At 40.1% G+C, this 19,496-nt stretch overlaps 1 protein-coding gene across 2 annotated transcripts in view; it reads left to right on the top strand.

Annotated features, from left to right (window-relative positions):
* The window catches only part of CLCN5 (chloride voltage-gated channel 5), a 43,896-nt gene extending 27,799 nt beyond the window's left edge, over positions 1-16,097 (top strand). For both annotated transcript variants that reach the window (XM_037512388.2, XM_037512389.2), the window contains exons 9-12: positions 5,853-6,039; positions 7,332-7,730; positions 7,887-8,103; positions 9,329-16,097. In XM_037512388.2, coding sequence (XP_037368285.1) covers positions 5,853-6,039; positions 7,332-7,730; positions 7,887-8,103; positions 9,329-9,419 — 894 coding nt within the window. In that variant the 3' untranslated portion in view covers positions 9,420-16,097. The remainder of the gene's footprint in view (positions 1-5,852; positions 6,040-7,331; positions 7,731-7,886; positions 8,104-9,328) is intronic.
* The last annotated feature ends 3,399 nt before the right edge of the window (positions 16,098-19,496 follow it).

The raw sequence follows: 19,496 nt of genomic DNA, 5'->3' as shown, positions 1-19,496 counted from the left end.
ATCATATGTCTAGTTCTTTAATCCATTTTGAGCTGGTTTTTGTGCATGGTGTGAGGTAGTAGTCAAGCTTAATTCTTTTACAAGTAGCAACCCAGTTTTCCCAGCATCATTTATTGAACAAACTTTCTTTGCTCCATTGCATATTCCTTGCTCCTTTGTCAAAGATTTGTTGACCATAAATCTGTGGGTTTGTTTCTGGATTTTCTATTCAGTTCCTTTGGTCCATTTGTCTCTTCTTGTTCCAATACCATGCAGTTTTGATGATTATGGCTTTGTAGTATAGTTTGAAGTCTGGGCGTGTGATACCTCCATTCCCTTCTTTTTTTTTTTCTCAGGAGAGATTTCGCTATTTGGGGATTTTGGTGCCTCCATATGAATTTCATCAATATTTGTTCTATTTCTTGAAATTTTTATTGGCATAGCATTGAATCTGTAAATTGCTTTTGGTAGGATGGCCATTCTGATAATGTTAATTCTTCCAATCGTGAGCAGAGCATTTCTTTCCATTTCTGTGTGTCTTCTGCTATTTCTTTTAACAGTGTTTTATAGTTTCTTTGTATAGGTCCTGTACCTCTTTTGATAGGTTTATTCCCAAGATTTTGATTTGTTTTGTTTCAATAATAAAAGGGTTTTTTTTTTTATTTCTTCTCCAGATTTGTTGTTTGTGTATAGGAAGGCTAGTGATTTTTGCATGTTGATTTTGCATCCTGCTACTTTACTAAACTGATTGATTAGTTTGATTTGTTTTTCTGAGGAGTTTTTGGGGTTCTCTATGTATATTATCATATCATCTGCAAATAGTGATAGTTTAACTTCTTCTTTTTCTATTTGGATTCCTTGTATGTCTTTCTCTTGTCTTATTGCTCTGGCTAGGACTTCCAGTATTATATTGAAAAGCAGTGGTGAGAGTGGACATCCTTGTCGTGATCCAGATCTTAATGGAAATGCTTTTAACTTATTTCCATTGAGAATGATATTCTCTGTGGGCTTGTCATATATGGCCTTTACGATGTTGAGGTATGTACTTTGTATCCCTAGAATTTCAAGGGCCTTTATCATAGATGGGTGTTGTACTTTGTCAAAAGCTTTCTCAGCATCTATTGATATGATCGTATGGTTTTTATATTTCTTTTTGTTGATGTGTTAGATTACATTGATTGATTTTCAGATGTTGAACCATCCTTGTGTCCCCGGAATAAATTCTACTAGGTAGTGGTGAATTATCTTATGGATACATTATTGGATTCTGTTACCTAAAATTTTATTGAGGATTTTTGCATCAGTGTTCATTAGAGAGATTGGCCTGTAGTTTTCTTTTTTTGCGTTGTCCTTGTTTGGTTTTGGTATTAGTGTAACCTTGGCTTCATAGAACGTGTTTGGTATTATCCCTTCCTTCTCAATTTTTTGAAATAGTTTAAGAAGTATAGGCACTAGTTCATTTCTGAATGTTTGGTAGAATTCATTTGTAAATCCATCTGGTCCTGGACTTTTGTTTTTGGGGAGGGTTTTGATTACTATTTCAATTTCACTGCTTGTAATTGGTCTGTTTAGGTGTTTTATTTCTTCTTTATCTAGCTTTGGGTGATTGTAGAGTTGTAGGAATTTGTCCTTCTCTTCTAGATTGTTGAATTTGTTTGCATATAACTGTTCATAGTAGTTTCTGATTATTCTTTTGATTTCTGCTGCTTCTGTTGTGATTTCTCCTCTTTCATTTGTGATCCTATTTATTTGTGCTTTCTCCCATTTTTCCTTTGTGAGCCTGCCTAGGGGTTTGTCTATTTTATTGATTTTTTTCAAAGAACCAATGTTTGGTTTCATTGATCTTTTGGATTGTTATTTAGTTTTGATTTTATTTATTTCTGCTTTGATTTTTATTATTTCCTTTCTTCTACCGGTTTAACGGGTTTTTTTGTTCTTCTTTTTCTAGTTCTTTGAGATGTGTGATTAGGTTATTTGAGTTCTTTCTTGTTTCTTGATGTGAGCCTGTATTGCTATATATTTCCCTCTTATTACTGCTTTTGCTGAGTCCCATCCATTTAGGAAATTGGTGTCCTCCATGTCATTCAACTCAGAGTATTTTTTAATTTCTTCTTTGATCTCCTCATTAGTCCAGTGGTCTTCCAGTAGTGTGGGTTTCAATCTCCATGAGGTAGGAGAGTACCTTGCCTTCTTTTTATGGTTTATTTCTAGTTTGATGCCTTCATGGTCAGAAAAGATGGTTGGTATGATTTCAATCTTCGTGTATCTATTGATGTTTGTCTTGTGCCCCAGTATGTGATCGATCCTGGAGAATGATCTGTGTGCGCTTGAGAAAAATGTATACTCGGATTTTTTTGGGTTTAGTGTTCTATAGATGTCTGTTAAGCCCAAGCCCTCTAGATCCTTATTTAGAGCTTTAGTGTCTTTACTTATTTTTTGTCTTGTTGATCTATCCATTGTTGATAGTGGTGTGTTGAAGTCTCCCACTACATATGTGTTTTCTCTGATGTCTGTTTTCAGAGATGCCAATAGTTGTCTGATATATTTTGGTGCTCCTTCGTTTGCTGAATATATGTGAATGAGTGTTATTTCTTCTTGAAATATTGTCCCCTTGATCATAATGTAGTTACTATCTGGGTCTCTTTTTACCTTTTTGATTTTGAAATCTGTTTTATCCGATAGAAGTATAGCTGTTCCTGCTTTCTTTTTTGTTCCATTGGCTTTTAGGATTGTTTTCCATCCTTTTATTTTCAGTATATTTTTATCTTTTGTAGTAAAATTTGTTTTCTGGAGACAGCAAAAGGTTGTGTTTGTTTCTTAATCCAGCCTGCGACTCTGTGTCTTTTTATTGAAGAGTTTAGTCCATTTATATTTAGAGATAATATTGATATGTTAGCATCTGTATTTGCCATTTTGTTTGTCTTTTCTCTGGTTTTGTTTATTTATTTTTTTAATAATTTTTTTTGGTCTTATTTCATTCTTATTCATCCCTCTGTTCGTTCTGGCTTTAGGACTCCTCGTAGTATTTTTTGGAGTGGGGTTTAGTCGTAATGAAATTCTGGAGTTTCTGTTTGTCTGGAATGGTCCTTATTCTTTCTTCACAGAGGAAGGAAATCTTTGCAGGATAGAGTATTCTTGGTTGGCATTTATTGTCTTGGAGTCTGTTGACTATGTCCCTCCACTCTCTCCTTGCCCGTAGTGTTTGTTCGGAGAAGTCTGATGTCAGCCTGATTGGTTTTCCTTTGTATGTTATCTGTTTCTTCCCTCTTGTCAGCTTCATTATTTTTTCCTTGTCTTGCGTTCTTGGGAGCTTTACTATTATGTGTCTTGGTGTATTTTTCCTTTCATCATGGAGGTTTGGTGTTCTTCTTGCTTCTTGTGTGTCTATTTTCAGCTCCTTCTTCATCTTGGGGATGTTCTCTTCAATTATTTTCTTGAATATTTTCTCCGTTCCTAGGTCTTTCTCCTCTCCTTCTGGGATTCCTATAACTCTTGTATTTCCTTTCCTCATGGAGTCAGATAGTTCCCTAAGTCTTTCTTCATTCTTTTTCCTTTGTATTTCTCATTCCTTTTCTGGTTTGGTTCTTTTTATTTCTGTGTCTTCAAGAGTGCTTATTCATTCTTCCATTTCATCTTTTCTGCTTTCACTGCTTTTTCTAGAGTTCTTTAGCTCTTTCATTAATCCTTTGATCTCCTGCATTTCTTTTACTTCCCTCTTTAGGGACTCAATTTCATTCTTCTAGTCTTTGATCATTTTTCCCATATCATTGATTATTTTTCCCATATCATTTTTGACTTCTTTCAGTTCTTTTATCATGGCAACTTTCAATTCTCTATTGGAAAGACTCATAAGTTCCTCTAAGTCACTGTTGTTGCAGCCTTGTGTTTCATTGTCTTTTTATGGTGTGTCTTTTTCCTGAAGATGTGCTTGGTTGCTTGTAATTTTTCTTCTCCTTGCTGCTGCTTGTTTTCTAATTTGTCCTATGTGTTGGGACACTGTGTCACTGGTTATGCCGGCATCTCTTTGGTGGGCTCTTTCTGGGATGTTGGAACTGGTTGTCCAATCAAGTCCAATACTGTTTTGCCAGAAGTCCAGTAGGGCAGTGGTACTATGGATATGTTGCTGTCCCTGAAAATCTTCTCCTTCTGTATTTGTTTAATTTCAGCGGTGGGTTTTGAGGTCCCACAGACTGCCCTGGCAGTGGCTGGATTGCCCGCTGGACTCCAAATCACTGGATCCCCCTCTAGGGTCTGACTCTCTGCCAGGCGGGGCCTGGCTTGTGAGGGCTTTTCAGCTCACCTCTGGCTGTGGGGGCAGCCCTTTCCCAGTTCCACACAGTCTAGATGGTTTCCAGAGGCACAGATCCCTGTTCTAAAATGGCGAGTCAGGAGGGCACTTCCCTGCACCCGTGGTCTGCCCCGTCGGTGGCTGGATCCCCCTCTGGGCTCCAACTGGTGGCCAGAAGAGGCCTGTCTTATGGGGGATTTCAGCTCACCTCTGGCTTTGGGGACAGCCCTTTCCCAGTTCCACACTCTCTGGGTGGCTTCCGGATGCAGAAATCCCTGTTCTAAAATGGCGAGTCAGGAGGGCACTTCCCTATGCCCGCAGTCTGTCTCAGCAGTGGTAAAGGTATTTTTGTAGTTGATATTAATGTACAATTATCAAGAACTTCATGGGCGATCCTAAATGAATCAGTCTCTAGTATGTTTAATTTTGGTAGCCATCACCATGTCCATGTTTCAGAAGAAACAAAGAAAAATTTGTTAAAGTTTCCTCTTCCTTTCCAGTTTTTCTTTTGTTCGTTTGTTTCTTTCTTTAGTGCCTCATTACCATGTTCTTTCCCTCTATTACCTGGGGAGTTGGAGATTCAAACCCGAAAATAAGAGATAGCAACTCAGAAAATAAGAGATCACACTCTCTGAGATGATGTCATCTATCCCCCTCAACACCCTAGAAAGTTTTGCAATGTTTCTCAAGTTAATTTTTACCTTGTGGCTTCATTTTTTCACTTAATGTGAATTGGTGAGCCATCAGACCCACCCAGCTCCAAATGTACTCCAAAATCAAACACAAGCTATTTTAAAATAATCTGCTGTTTTGATTATTCTTGTCATCATTTCCCTCTCAGCTCAGAAAGTTGAGGATTCGCTATACTCTACTAGGAGCCAATAAAGAGTGGGGAGACAGATGAGGGCTCCTTTTTTGGATAGTCATACAACCGTCATCTGTACTTCATTTAAAAATGTAATTCTTTCATCTTTATGTGCCATCCTTTTTGCATGTGCATTGGGTTAGAATTGACTACATGAGAATGGTTATAGATACTGCATTTAAACCTCAGCACCAATATTTACTAACTCTTGACCTTGGGTGAGTTACTTCAATTCTCTGAACCTTAGTTTCTTTGTGATTTGGAAATCCATCTCTGGGTGTGGTTGTAAAGAACAAGTGAAATCTTGTCTACAAAACCTTTAGCATAGGACATGATAGTCAATAAAGGGTATTATTACTGATAAGAATTCAGAATTGGGAAAAATGTCTGTATATATGAGAAACTCCATCTATTTTCCTTTTTCTTTGGGAAGGTCTTAATTTCTGCCTCCAGTTCTGTGTTGGTCTGGAGAGTTCAGGCTCTTTCCTGATGGACCCCAAATCAGGTTAAGCTTCTCTGTGGTCATACTTGCCTGCACATCGCAGAGAACCTCTAGTCCCTATGGTGTTACACAAATCTTTACAGCTACTTGCTAGTAGAGTGCATAGTTAAATTGCCATTGGCCTGTTCACTTTGCCGAGGGTCAGTTCTCTAGCCCTTCGCCACATGACAAGCAATCACATCATTTCTCACTAACCATCTGTTGCTTTCTCTTTGCAGATCCCTTCTGGCCTCTTTATCCCTAGCATGGCTGTTGGTGCTATAGCGGGTCGACTTTTAGGAGTAGGAATGGAGCAGCTGGCTTATTACCACCATGACTGGGCCATCTTCAATAGCTGGTGTAGTCAGGGAGCTGATTGTATCACCCCCGGCCTTTATGCAATGGTTGGAGCTGCAGCCTGTTTAGGTGAGTAGGGTTTGCATTGATTTAAAAGAAGTTGTTATCTAGGTGACATAATAAAAAATAGTAGTAGTAAACTCAGGTGACTGCAGATTCCTTTTATGACCATCCATTTCCTGTTGGATTTTCCATTTTTTTAAGTGCTTTCTAAGAAAGTATTCTTTACAATATATCTACATTCCTCCCTTTTGAGAGTAATTCTACTCTCAAATGCCATAATACTAGGGAAATCATCATAAATTTTGACAAAGATATCTGAAGAGAATGTTCATCATACTATTATTATTATTTTTCAAAGATTTATTTTTTAATTTACTTATGCATATAAGAGCTGGGGTGTAAGCTAGAGGGTGGGGTGGGTGTGAGAGGATTTGTCAGAGACAGAGTAGGGAGCAGAACAGGCAGATCTACTGAAATACACTGCTGAGGGGAGCAGTGGGGAGACAGGAGAGGTCTGCTGTGCCATGCGGGTCAGCTCCCTGGCCAGGGATCAAACCCATGCATCTCTGGCTCTCAATAGCTTGATAGCACTGAGACTTTAACCCCTGTGCCACCAGAGAGGCCCATGCTATTATTTATAAGAGCAAAAAGTTGGAATCAAACAAAATGTGCACAGTAAGGGACTCATTATGCAAATTATAGTACTTCCATATGTTACTTTATATACCCATTGAATTTTTAACATATTTAAGTAGAATAATAAATAAACTTGCAGTAATATGCAAAATGTTCCCAATGTAAAGTGTGTTGTTAGGAGGGAGAGCAGGATAAGAAATTAAACACAATTTAAATGAGCTCACCTATGTAAAAACATACATTTTTGCATAGTCAAACACCTGAAATTGTAACTTAAAAATTTTACTCTGATTATTTCTAGGCAGTGGGCCTATGGATATAATTCTTTTATATATTTTAAAATATATCCTGATTTTTCCACAACGGGCCCATGTGTCCCTCAGGATGGACTCAGGTCCTTATAGTGATACACAAAATGTGGCTATCTTCTGAAGTTATTTTGTTATTAGGGGGCAAAAAGCAACTGACATGAAAATAAAAAATGAAAGGATTAAGAAGGCATTCTGTACTTTTTGTAGATGTTATTTGTGAAATCTGACTCATGTCCATTGCAAACTTACTTGAATGCAGTGGCTGGGGTCTGTGAAAATATAGGTGAGCCCTCTTTTAGCGATGTTTCTGGTAAGTAAGCTTGTCCTGGACGGGGGTCCGTGGCAGGTCCACAATTACAATGACCCCTATATTTTGCCTACCCTCAGTAACCTGTGTCTGATTCTTTTCAGGTGGGGTGACACGGATGACTGTTTCTCTCGTTGTCATAATGTTTGAACTAACTGGTGGCCTGGAATACATCGTGCCTCTGATGGCTGCAGCCATGACCAGCAAGTGGGTGGCAGATGCTCTTGGGCGGGAGGGCATCTATGATGCCCACATCCGTCTCAATGGATACCCCTTTCTTGAAGCCAAAGAAGAGTTTGCTCATAAGACCCTGGCAATGGATGTGATGAAACCCCGGAGAAATGATCCTCTGTTAACTGTCCTTACTCAGGACAGTATGACCGTGGAAGATGTAGAGACCATAATCAGTGAAACTACTTACAGTGGCTTCCCAGTGGTAGTGTCCCGGGAGTCCCAAAGACTTGTGGGTTTTGTCCTGCGACGAGATCTCATTATTTCAATTGGTAAGGATTTCAGAAAGGGGATAATGGAGTCCACCATGGAAATGAATAAATATGTGTGAAATGGTAGAAGATGGAGGGAAGAGGGGACTAGTTAAGGGCCAGAATGATAGAACTAGCACTTGCATTTTCAACTTTTCTTTTCTGCTTTTCAAATAGAAAATGCTCGGAAAAAACAGGATGGGGTTGTGAGTACTTCCATCATTTATTTCACTGAGCATTCTCCTCCAATGCCACCTTATACCCCACCCACCCTAAAGCTTCGGAACATCCTGGATCTCAGCCCCTTCACTGTGACCGACCTTACGCCCATGGAGATCGTGGTGGATATCTTCCGCAAGCTGGGGTTGCGACAGTGCCTGGTTACGCACAATGGGTGAGAGCTCTTTGGTGAAGGCAAACTGGATGGTGGAGCAAAAAGAACATAGATAAAGAAGGAAAATCAAATTCAAGTAAACAGTAGCATTTTAGTACGTTTTTGAAGCTTTGGGATGAAGATGGATGTGTTTCTTCTGTAGTCATAATTCACAGGACAGGCTTTGGGGAAGAAAGTATGTTTGAGAGATGTGAACTTCTGGTCGCACATTATAAATAATTCAGCTCTTCCCCCATAAAGGGAACAGCTGTGTTCTTATGAATGGATAACACTGAAATTATAATGATATTGGTAGTATATGTATAGTATTTGTTCCTTACAATTACTTCACTATTATTAGCGGATGAGAAAACTCAGTTTCAGTGAGGTTTAAAGATTCACACAAGGGCCACCATTTAATATATTATAGAGGTAGGCTTTTAACGCAGTCTTCTGACTCCCATGGCCAAGGCTTGCTCTTTCTGGGCTATTACCCAGTAAAGGAAACCCTGCTATTTTTATTGGAAAGGAAGGGAGTTTGAGGAGAAGGGGTGATTTTTTTTCCCCTGAACGTGGTATGTTAATCCAGCAATTATATAAGAATTTCCCCCTCTAAAATTTCTAACTGCTGTAACAGATGTCTTGAAGGAATTAAATTGGTCAGGGGATTTTTCCTAACTGATTCATTCAACTTCTACTGAATCCCTACTTCATGTAAGAAGGTATTCCATTAGACTCCAGGGAGACACAAAAATGAATAAGACCCTTCTCTGCCCTCAAGGCATATGCAGTGTCCTAGGGAAGCTGAGAACACATAAGCATTTCGAGTCCAACAGCAAATAGGACCAGTGCTTGGAAGAGGTGTGCGCAGAGCATGCCATTGCTGGCAGGAGAACACGGTTATTGCTGGCTTGTAGGATCAGGGAAGGTCTTCTGGAAGGGGGCCATTTGAACTGGGCTGCAAAAGGGAGGCAAGATGTGTACATGTGAAGAAGAATATTTAAAGCAGAGGAAAGAATAGAATCTGAGACCTGGAGGTAGAAATGCTTGGAGTGTGTCTAACAACACAGTCAATGTCCCGTCTGCCTGGTGCACATACCCTAGTTCTTCTATCTCCTCATCCTAGAAGTGCAGCAGGTGTCCAAAGACAAAGTTGAAAAGGATTGAAGAGGGAAAGTGTCACTTTTGAGAATGTTATTTTAAGTACAGATTTATTTGTGTTTTGTTGTCTTGTTTTGTCTTTTAGGCGATTGCTTGGAATCATTACCAAAAAGGATGTGTTAAAGCATATAGCACAGATGGCAAACCAAGATCCTGATTCCATTCTCTTCAACTAGAATTACAGGGTTGTGCTGGATATAAAAAAGGAAAGACATTGCAGACCATGGATATATTTTATAAACTGGGTACCCAAAACACATTTCCCATGTTTGGACGGTTAAGTTCTATTAGTGTGTTGTCTCTTTCCTACATGTTAACCAGTTGCACTACATAATCTCTGGAAATTAATCTTCTCTTTAGGAGAGAATACAGTTAGGCTTCTGTGATATTGCTAGGAAGATTTCATGAAAGAGTAAACAAGATTGCTATGGTTTAATTGTTTTTCTTTTTTTTAAGATTTTATTTTAGTTTAAAAATAATTTCTAGCCAATATGCAATCACTGAAAACTATGCAAGAAAAATTCCAACTGTCCTGACCTATATAGCCTGCAGGAAATTCATGAAAAAGTCACTTTTTGGACTCTAACTGTCATTGGTGGAAGATGAAGTGTAAACTAAATGGCTTTGCTTTTCCAACCACAGAAAAGGAAAGCCAGAAGGAAAATAGTAATGGTATTTTCCAGACTGTGAAGATTCAGTTCAAATGTTATCTTGTTCCTGTTACAATATTTAGCATTATTAGTTTGTGTATGTTGTATATGTTAATTTTAATATCTGATTATACGACAATGCTGCTTTGGTTAATCTCCTCTAAATGAATTTAGAGAGGTTGATTTTTATAGCTTGCTTGTTCCTGGTACTCTTTTGAAGTGCACAAAGATAAGTTACAGAGCTTTCTCCTTGTCTGCAAAAAGGGTAATTTTCCAGATGGTATTTGTTAGCTAGTGGACAAGGACTTTGCAATGAATTCCTTAATAGCAAGGAATGATTTCTTCAGCTTCCTTGAAATGAATGATTACTAAAATTCCAAGCAAAGTTGGTGACTAGGAATTTCATATTTTTGTGAGGTCCCAACTAACCCTCTTACCCAGATGCCACCTCCATTAGTGATGGTGCTTTAGGCTTCTGGAATTATGAGTAAAGAGAACCAAGTCTAGACTGCATACTGGTAAACCAGAGATGATCCTGAGCTATATCTGCATTGTCATGCATTCCTTTGTAAAGACCACCAGTACTAAAATAACTGGCACTTGCGCTTCAGTACTAAAATAACTGGCACTTGTGCTTCCTCCCAATGATACGTACGTCTAACAAGCCAGTGTTGTTCCAGTGAACATGAATTTAGGCTTGGGGTACTTTGAAATATATTCAAGGCATTGGAATAGGATAGGCAGCTGTGATTCCCTGAGGCTCCTTAGAATTCTAAATAAAATGCAGAGCCATCCTAAGACCCAGGGGCGTGGACAAGGCCTGGTGACATCAAAGGTGCTTGTATCCAGTCGAAAAGGTGCCTGTCTCCATTTCCCACCACCTTTGCCACGCTCGAAAACATCACACTATTGGGACTCCTGGTGGAGTTACAGCCTGGTGGCTCCACCACCATCATTCCAACCACTGTTTCATTTTTTACAGTTTTACCCATGCGTAGTTACTCCCTCTCCATTTTTCTCTCCCTTTTCATTCCTTAGTTCGGAGTTCTCTCTTTGGGGTGGAGTATCATTCCTGGTTAATCATTCCTATTGTTAAAAAAAAAAAGTAACTCCCAGGGCTAGTTAAAATGGAAACCACGGTTCAGCACCCTTATGGCAGATGGACCGAGGTAACACACAGCCATTTGCTTTGTTGTATAGCCCAGTCACTGCTGCCAGGGGTGAGAGTTCAGCCTTTCCAAATCTTCCAAGTCTTTTCCCTGCCTCCCACCCTCCTTCTAGCCTACAATCAACTTCTCCTCCCTAGCCTCTTCCCTCCTCCTCCCCAAAGATCTCAGTGTACCTCATTTTAAAAGTTGCTGATCCCTGATTCTAGGATTTTTTTATCCCTAGTTCTTAATCTTTCCAAAATCTGAAATTCTTTTATTGCCCAGAACTAGGTGGCCAAAGCTTATTTTGAGTGTATTTTTTAAAATATTAAGGCAGTCACCAGAGTTTCTTTTAAGTATATCACTTAGCATTTTAGTGAAATGGAAAATAAACCTTGTAGGGTATATTATATCATCATCATGAATCCGTAACTTGACATCTGTGTTTCTTCCATGCCACTTATTCGCACATGATGAGGCTCCATTTCCTGGCCACCCCTGTATATTGTGTAGAAATCAAAGTTCTTATCTGTATATTTCTGGTTTACTACCTATCTTACAAAAGTTTGCAAAACAGGAAATGTTAGTATTTCTGGTATTTGATGACAGCAAAAGGCTTGGTTGTACTTCATAGTGCAGCGGCGATACGGAGGGTATCTAAGTTTGCCTTTGTGTTTCTTCTAGGCTGTTTTTGATTTTAGACAGATGAGCCAGTGTTAAGGTGCTACTTCAGAGAATAAATTTAAGAAATCAGATAACACTGTGCCAAGGTATACTTTTTAGATGCTAAGCACCGTTTAGCCCTCCAGAGAATAATATAATATCCCTTTGATACCTCATTCCTGATAAATCTCATTCATTAACCTCAGCTTCTCAGGAATCCTTGTAACTCATGTGCTAGAAGTAGCTGTAGTGTATGGTATCCATTATATGTCCAGTCCTATGGTTTGGCTCAAAGGTTGGCTAATTGTGACTAGAGCTGTCTGCTAGAGTGTGAGCTCAGCACCTTGATACTCAGAGTTAGTTGTGTTGAGGCAAAGGAAAATGTTCTTTCTGCCATTGGCAATTCAGCAGTTGGGCATACTTAACCCACAAACAAAGCCTGTATAGGGAGGTCTGTCAGTAGCCTCAAATGGCCATATACCTCAATGGCAAAAGACTAGATAATCTGTTGATTTTAAAATGAATATGAGTTGAGGCTAGGGTATTTTGGTATTAAAAAAGAAAATGTCCTTACACAAGAGAAGGAATTGCAAACAAATGCCAATTAGTAATTCAAGAGAGCTAGGATTTCCCGAGGGAAAAATAGCTGGGCGACATCTGGCCATGAAAGGAATGAGTCCGTAAGTTTGTAAAGTCTTAACTGCTATATTTTGAGTCTTCAGATCCTCAGTGAGAAGAGTTAAGAAAGCCAACACAGTTCATGAGTGATTAGTTATACTATTGGAGGGAAGAAGCAGGGGATGGAAAATGTAAATTAATGGCCACTTTCAAGATCATTCTACATGGATATTTGTTCAGATGCTCTTCTCTTTCTCTGCTTCCAGTGTCCTTCTGGCTCAGCCCAGCTGTGGAGTAGAGGTGGGGTAATCCACAGAACAGATATCCTCTGGTGGATAATCTAACATTGATGATACCTGGATTTGTTAACTGGCAGAGCAAACAATTTGCGGATTGAACTTCTTTGCACCAGAGGCTGAATCTGAACCCCTTACACGAAGAGCAGAGCACAGTATGAATTTCTTTAGAAAGTCTTCAATTCTGTTTGAACATGAGAACGATAATAAAAATAAATAGGGTGTGGTCTGAGGCTGAGAAGTCATCATCAACCAAAATCTTGTGAAACCTATTCAGGTGTGGGGGGAACAAATGTTTTTAAAACCTTGACGTGCAATAGAATCCATCATGGAAAGTAATCATTACTGTTATGTTTTAAGTATTTCAATCACCTGTCCCTGTTGATTCTTAATCTTGGTTTGTTTTATTAGGCGATGAGTAGGAAAGTGTACTTGTTATTCTACAGTATCTTTTGTTTTTTAATAAATCATAAAGTGCAATTTTTGAAGTTGAGTTTTTAATGATGATAGTGAAGACAATTTTGAGAATTTGAAATGGCCAGTGTGTTTTATATCATCACAGTACATCCTAAAGACTGGCCACCTTGTATTGTGAGGGGCCAGTTTACCTACACTGGATCAGAGCCAAATACAGGCCACCTCTCAGTTCAGAGAAAGCAGGAAAGCATCTTCTGTGGTGGTCTATAGAGTAGTGAGCTCTTGAAGACCCTGAGAAAAGTTAGGAATTTAGAAAGTAGAATATTGAGTCCTTATAAACAAAAATAGATGTCTAAAAATGTGATATCAACTTGTATCCTAAAACCTTGATTTTTTAAAAACCACCTCTGGGACTGTGTGGATCCCCATTGAAGAAGGAAGTGAAAGTTATGGTCATGGAAAAGCCCTAGTAAGAAAATATATGAGTTCAACTAAGGTGATGGGAGGAAGGCCATCCCTTGCCCCAACCCCATACATCCTGGCATTTAGTAACTGCTGATTCTGAGCTTCAAGGAGAGAAAAAGTCAAGTAATTGCTCACAGACCAGCAAATAAGAGACTCAGAGCAGCACAGGGCTGGAGACAGCTTGCTTTTGTGGGGAGGGCTAACCCAGGGCAGGACATCTGCATGTGAAAAAGGGAGACATAAGTGTTAGGTTGATCATCTTAAATTTTGATAGTGAAATATTTTTTTAAGTCTATACTTTTAGTCTCCCTAATGTTTACTTATTGTGTACTAAGAAGAAAAAGGCAAGGACTTCTCAGATTAGAGCTCAAGGAGCTGTGTAAATTTGAAGTCCAGTCCATGTACTGGACCCATGTTGCCCACTCACCTTGACTGCCTAAATTTCAGTTGTTTGCTCCAAAGAGACATGTTCTTAGAATGGCAGGAGTTAGCAACTTCTAGTTACTCCCCAGATCCCAGATATTCACTGGCCAGACTCATTTTTAAATATCTGAATCTGGGCAAAGTTTTGAAGTGATGCAGGGAATAAAATTGTTTTTTTCCCACTCTGTAGTCTGATTTTGCCAAATCACCCAAGAAAGTAAGTATATAATGTGTGGAGTTTGTGTGTCTTGGCTTGAACCTACAAGTGGTCCAGCCCAACCCCACAGTCATAAATTCCTACCTCTAAGTTCTTTCCAAAGGGTCTTCAGCCTCAGTGTGCACACTCATCGAATGAATGCCTTGCCCAGAGTTTGGCCTTTTTTAGGCAGAAATGGGATAGTATAAAAATGAGGGTTTTAAAAAAAACATCTCTGCCTCACCTTCTCTATCTCCCTCCTTATTTCCTTTGTTTTTCTCCTTCCCGCCCGATGCCCTAAATTCAAAATGTTCTCAGTTGTTACAAGCTTTTGTTTTGAACGTGGACCTTAGAAAAGGAAGATCATTCTGAGAATAGAGAGTGGAAGACACTCTGAGTTGATGTGGCCAATGGAGCTTTGCTCCACTGTAGGAGCAGAAGCCAATGAGTACTATCTGTTGGGGGTGTCAGGGGCTTTAGCAACTCAAGGCAGACATAGAAAGTATTCATTACTAAGCCTTACTATATACTAGTACAAATCTTTTGAAAGCTAGAGACAGTCTAAGATATGGCAAGTGAAATGTCACCTGGCAAAATGGGGACAAACGAGTAGCCTGAGATAGTTTTTCAGCATGGGAATGTTCAGTCTCATTATCATATTGAGTGTACCTCAAAATATATGGTCCTTTAAGAGTGCTCCTTCTCCTCTTTCACTTTATTCCTTCTCCCTCCTTGGTATCCTGTTGTCCTACTTTTTATTACTCAGCTTTTTTTTATATAAATATTTACATTTTTATGATATATTTGGTCCTTTGGGACTATGTCATGATTAAGAATTAATTTCATTCTAGATACAAATGATGTGCTTAATATTTTATTCTTTTAAACTGCCTTTGGAAGCTATGCTGCTAACCAGATACAGGCCAGAAGGGAGTTGGGTCTGACAGACTGCACCCTGGTCATTTCACCTAAGGTGACATTAATGTTACGATGGTGACTCTCATTCATTTGACCTGGGTCAGCCTCCTGCTCTTACCTCTAACCATTCATTTCTGGCTATGGGAAATATACCACCCATTGGGTGAGCCAGTGAGACCAGGAGGATCAGAGGGGACAGGTTCCAGCCCATGGGCCACCTTATGAATAGCCCTACAGTAGCTCCTTTGATGTGTAGGGCTAGCTCCAACTACAGTAGCCAAAGAAAACCTGTCTGACTCTAGATTTTAGTTCCTGAGAGTTGGTAAACGTACAACTAAAGCTAATGTATAGTCGTCAGCAGTAGCTAGGCATCCAGAAGCTAGTGTCAACCAAAGCTAAAGTAGCCTGAGTTTGCACAGGAAGCTTGGTGCTGAGCTGTTCAGAGTAATTATTGATCTGAGTGTTCCCAATCCTTTAATCACACTTTCTTAGCTTTATTCTAATTTTTAGAGGTGTTGGTCCCTGTTCATAGACATAGCCTGTACCCAACTGTGGCTCACAGCTCACTTCATTTACTCCCTGGTCATGCATAGCAACATAGTCTAACAAGGAAGGCAGGCTGGGGAGTTAGGGGACCTGGTTTCTAATCCCTGTGCTTCTACTAACTAGTCTCGAGATCTTAACCGCTCTGTGCCTCAGTGTTCCCATCTGCAAAATGGGGATAGTGTTAATTGCCCTACCTACCTCACAGGGTTGTTGTGAGGATAAACTGAGACAGTTAATAGAAAGTATTTTGAGAAGTAAGTGCTATGCAAATTGTAAGAAATGGAAATAATGATGTTAAAGGCAATGGGGTGGACATTGGCAGAAGGGTTAATGGGATTGTCCAGCCCTCTCTCTGTGTGGCTTAAACGCAGGTTGCCATTGCTTTATACATTTTCACTTAGCACAGATTTGTAATTATGCATGTAATAAAGCACAGCGTTACCCATCCTGGTGTCTGGTGTGTTTCTGAAGACGCTAAATGTTGTAGCTATTGATAACTGATCATAAAAAGCAAAAGGGAGGGTTGGAGAAGGGTAGTATAAAAGGCAACTGCACGTCCCTACCAGCAGGCTCACATCTTGGAAAGATTTATTACATACTTCATTAGTTTTACATTTACAGATTCAGTACTACTTTCTACCAGAAGGAGACATATTAAGGGGCAGCTGGCATTTTCCAAGAGATTCCAGATACCTCATTCATTGTGGCCACTTAAATGTTCCTGACTCATACATTAATGATACTCTCCTGATGACATGAGAATGAACTAGGAGCTGTATTTTTTTCCCTCCTTTTTTGAGTCTTTAAAGATGTGAGATTAAGGGCTTTGACAGGCCACCTGCCTGCTTCTTACAAGTAGTAGGAGTAGGCTGGGTGATTAAAATGTACCTCCAATGAAGAGTAAGTTTCTTAGTGCCCTCTTTATGGTGTGCTGAGATTCAAATGTTTTCTTGGGAAGCCCCCGAAGTGACTGTAAAGAATACGTTTAGGGAGGGGAAGTTTTCAGGGAGGTGGTTGACTGTGCAAGCATTTCCTTTTTGTACTCTCTGGAACAGTAAACATCAGGAAAGCTGGCCTCTAAAGTAAGACTCAACTACTCACTCTTTTTTGCTATAGCTGATCCTCTTCACCAACCTGTACAACTCCCTGATAGCCAGACCTTTAGTAAACCAGTTAATCACTTGTCCAAGTTTTCCTATAAGAATTTCTCATGCCATTTAAACCAACATGGATGGAGCTGGGATGTATAGAGAAACCGAACAAAGGGTCAGGAAAAAGACACCACTTGCAAGCTGACCATAGATCTGAGGCATTCGGCAGGGGAGGGGAGGGAGGAGGGTCACAACAGGAGAGAAGAGCACTAGGGACTGTGGTGATGGGTCATGGGTACTATGGTAGCGGGAGAGCTACAGAGACTACCCCTGAAGGGAGAAGGCAAATACTGTCCAAAAATGAACAATGATGTACAAAAATAAATTTCATAAAGAATTTCTCCAGTTGATGTTTAATCACACCTGCACTGCCCTGGATTTTGATATCTTATTGCTATCCAGAACATTAATGCCCTTTCATGCTACTTAAAATCATTTCAGGAAGGACACTTGTATGTAAAAGAAAACAAACCAAAAAAAAAACCAACTCTTCCATTAACCTGAAATCTAACAAGGAAATTTCAGTGGTGTTAATTTACTGGGTTCCTTCTACACAATCACTATCCCTGCCTCTAATTTAAATACCCTTTTTAAAAAAAGATTTATTTATTTTATTTATATATGCATACAAGAGCCGGGGTGCAAGCCAGAGATACGGGGTGGGGGTGAGAAGATTCACCAGAGTCAGAGTGGGGAGCAGAACATGTGGATCTACTGAAATACACTGCTGAAGGGAGCAGCGGGATGCTGCGGTGGCTATGGGGATGGAACTCGTGTTGCAGTGCTGCGTCTTGACCCTTTGCGCCACCAGGGAGTCCCCTAATCTAAATACCCTTTAAGAACAGATGTGGTTACCAGCTATCAACAACTTCTGTGAATTGAGTTTCACATATTGCCACTCTAGGGCTCAGATAAAAGTGGCTTTGAAGGAATATGAGGTAAATAGAAAAACCTGGAAATGACCACCAGATGTCAGTGCAATCATTAAAATACTGCTGCAGCTAAGGTTTGCTCAGAAGACAAGTGTGTATGAGGGTAGGCAGGGAAGAGGCCTTACTTCATACACGTGGCTAAGTGACCAGATGGTGGGCATAGAATACAATCACAGACATTTAGTAGTTTATCAGACATTCTCTTTGTAATATATATAATAATCCACTTTTTTTTAATCAATTGTTTGGCAGTCGCTGCCGTTATGAATCTTACTATACTATACCTGAAAGTGCCAGTTTCTTTTTCAAAGCAGCAACCTTGATAACATCAATGGGGAAAAAAGAGCTCCTGTTCCCTCATTAGAATGGCCGGGCAATTTAATGTATGGTCAGGATACTTGTGACAGTGGGATGGTGTAGGGAACAATTATGTGGAGACAACAGGTGTAAACTGAGACTATCCCGGGTGTCTTAGTCTCATCTGGTTCCTCTAACAAATGACCATAAACCAGCTGACCTACAAACAGCAGAAACGTATTTCTCACAGTTCTGGAGGCCGGAAGTCTGAGAGTATCAGGCTAGCATGGTCAGGTTCTCGTGAGGATCCTCTTGCAGAAGGCTAACTTTTCACTGTATCCTCACTTGGCAGAAAGGGTGAGCTCTCGGGGGTCTCTTAAGAACAAAAGTCCCTGAAAGCCCCATCCCCCCTGAGCTCATTACCTCCCAAGGCCCCACCTCCTTATAAGGGATTAGGAGTTCAACATGTAAATTGGGGGGAATAAGGACAGTCATTGCAGAACTCCAGGCAAAAGCAGAAGCGAGGCCACTTGCTTCCTGAGCATCCAGGCAACTGTCCCTTGGACTCCAGCTTCCAGTCTCCCAAGCGCCTTCCCTGGAATCTCAGATTCTGCCCCCTCCCCTCCCCTTGGCTACGTGAGACCCCTCTCCTGGCCTCTCTTCCCTCTTTCATAACATGCACTCTCATCTTAACTGCTGCTGGGAGGTGGAGTAAGAGAGATGTTCAAACAACCACAAGTAAGAAATTTTTGTTCTCAAAAACAATATAAAGACTTTGAAGAGAGATCAACATTCAGGGTAAGAGAAAGCTACTTTAGCCTTTGGGCTCCCTCAAGTTTGCTCAAGCTGTCAGGCTGAGGAGGTCCAGGGCATATGCGTTATCCATCGTTAGTGCCTCAACATGGACATCTTAAGATCTTGATTCAGGAGATTGAATCTAGAATACAGCTAGAAGGGGAAAAGGATGGGATTTGGAGCAAAAAGCCCTGGCAGGGAATTGCTACCTTCTCTATCAAAACTCTATGATTGTTATTGAAGGAAGAGTCCCCTCTTGAAAAGGGGCTTCAGGATCTCATTGTATGAGTTTGTGTTCCACAAGCTTCTCCTTACCATTGAGGCATTTTTCCTGGTTATTCACTGGCCTAATTAAAAGGAGCCAATGTGATGTGCACTGAGCTCATCCACCTTCCCCTGATGACATAAGAACCACTGGTAAAAGATATTAAAGTACAGGTTTCTGGAGATTTGGTGCCAGATCTTTCAGTAGATTTGGAAAATTACACAGAAATATTGGAGGCTTCACCCTGCCATGCAGGCCTACCAGCCTTTATGTGGTAGGCACTCTCTCAGGCCTGCCTAGAACTTCTAGTTCACTCTTGAATCTCAAGTACCAGGTACAGTTCCTAGTATCTGTTTGCTGCTTGAAGATGTGTCTCTTCCCTAGATGCACACCACTTTCCAGGGGCCCGACAATTACCTACCCACAATGAGTTCTCATATTACAAGTCATCACCCCCTGATCCACTCTTATAA

Source organism: Talpa occidentalis, unplaced genomic scaffold (assembly GCF_014898055.3).
Source record: "Talpa occidentalis isolate TD23 unplaced genomic scaffold, MPIMG_talOcc4v2.1 talOcc4.15, whole genome shotgun sequence".
In the NCBI taxonomy this organism is placed as follows: Eukaryota; Metazoa; Chordata; class Mammalia; order Eulipotyphla; family Talpidae; genus Talpa; species Talpa occidentalis.
This window is presented reverse-complemented; position numbering and strand designations above follow the sequence as displayed.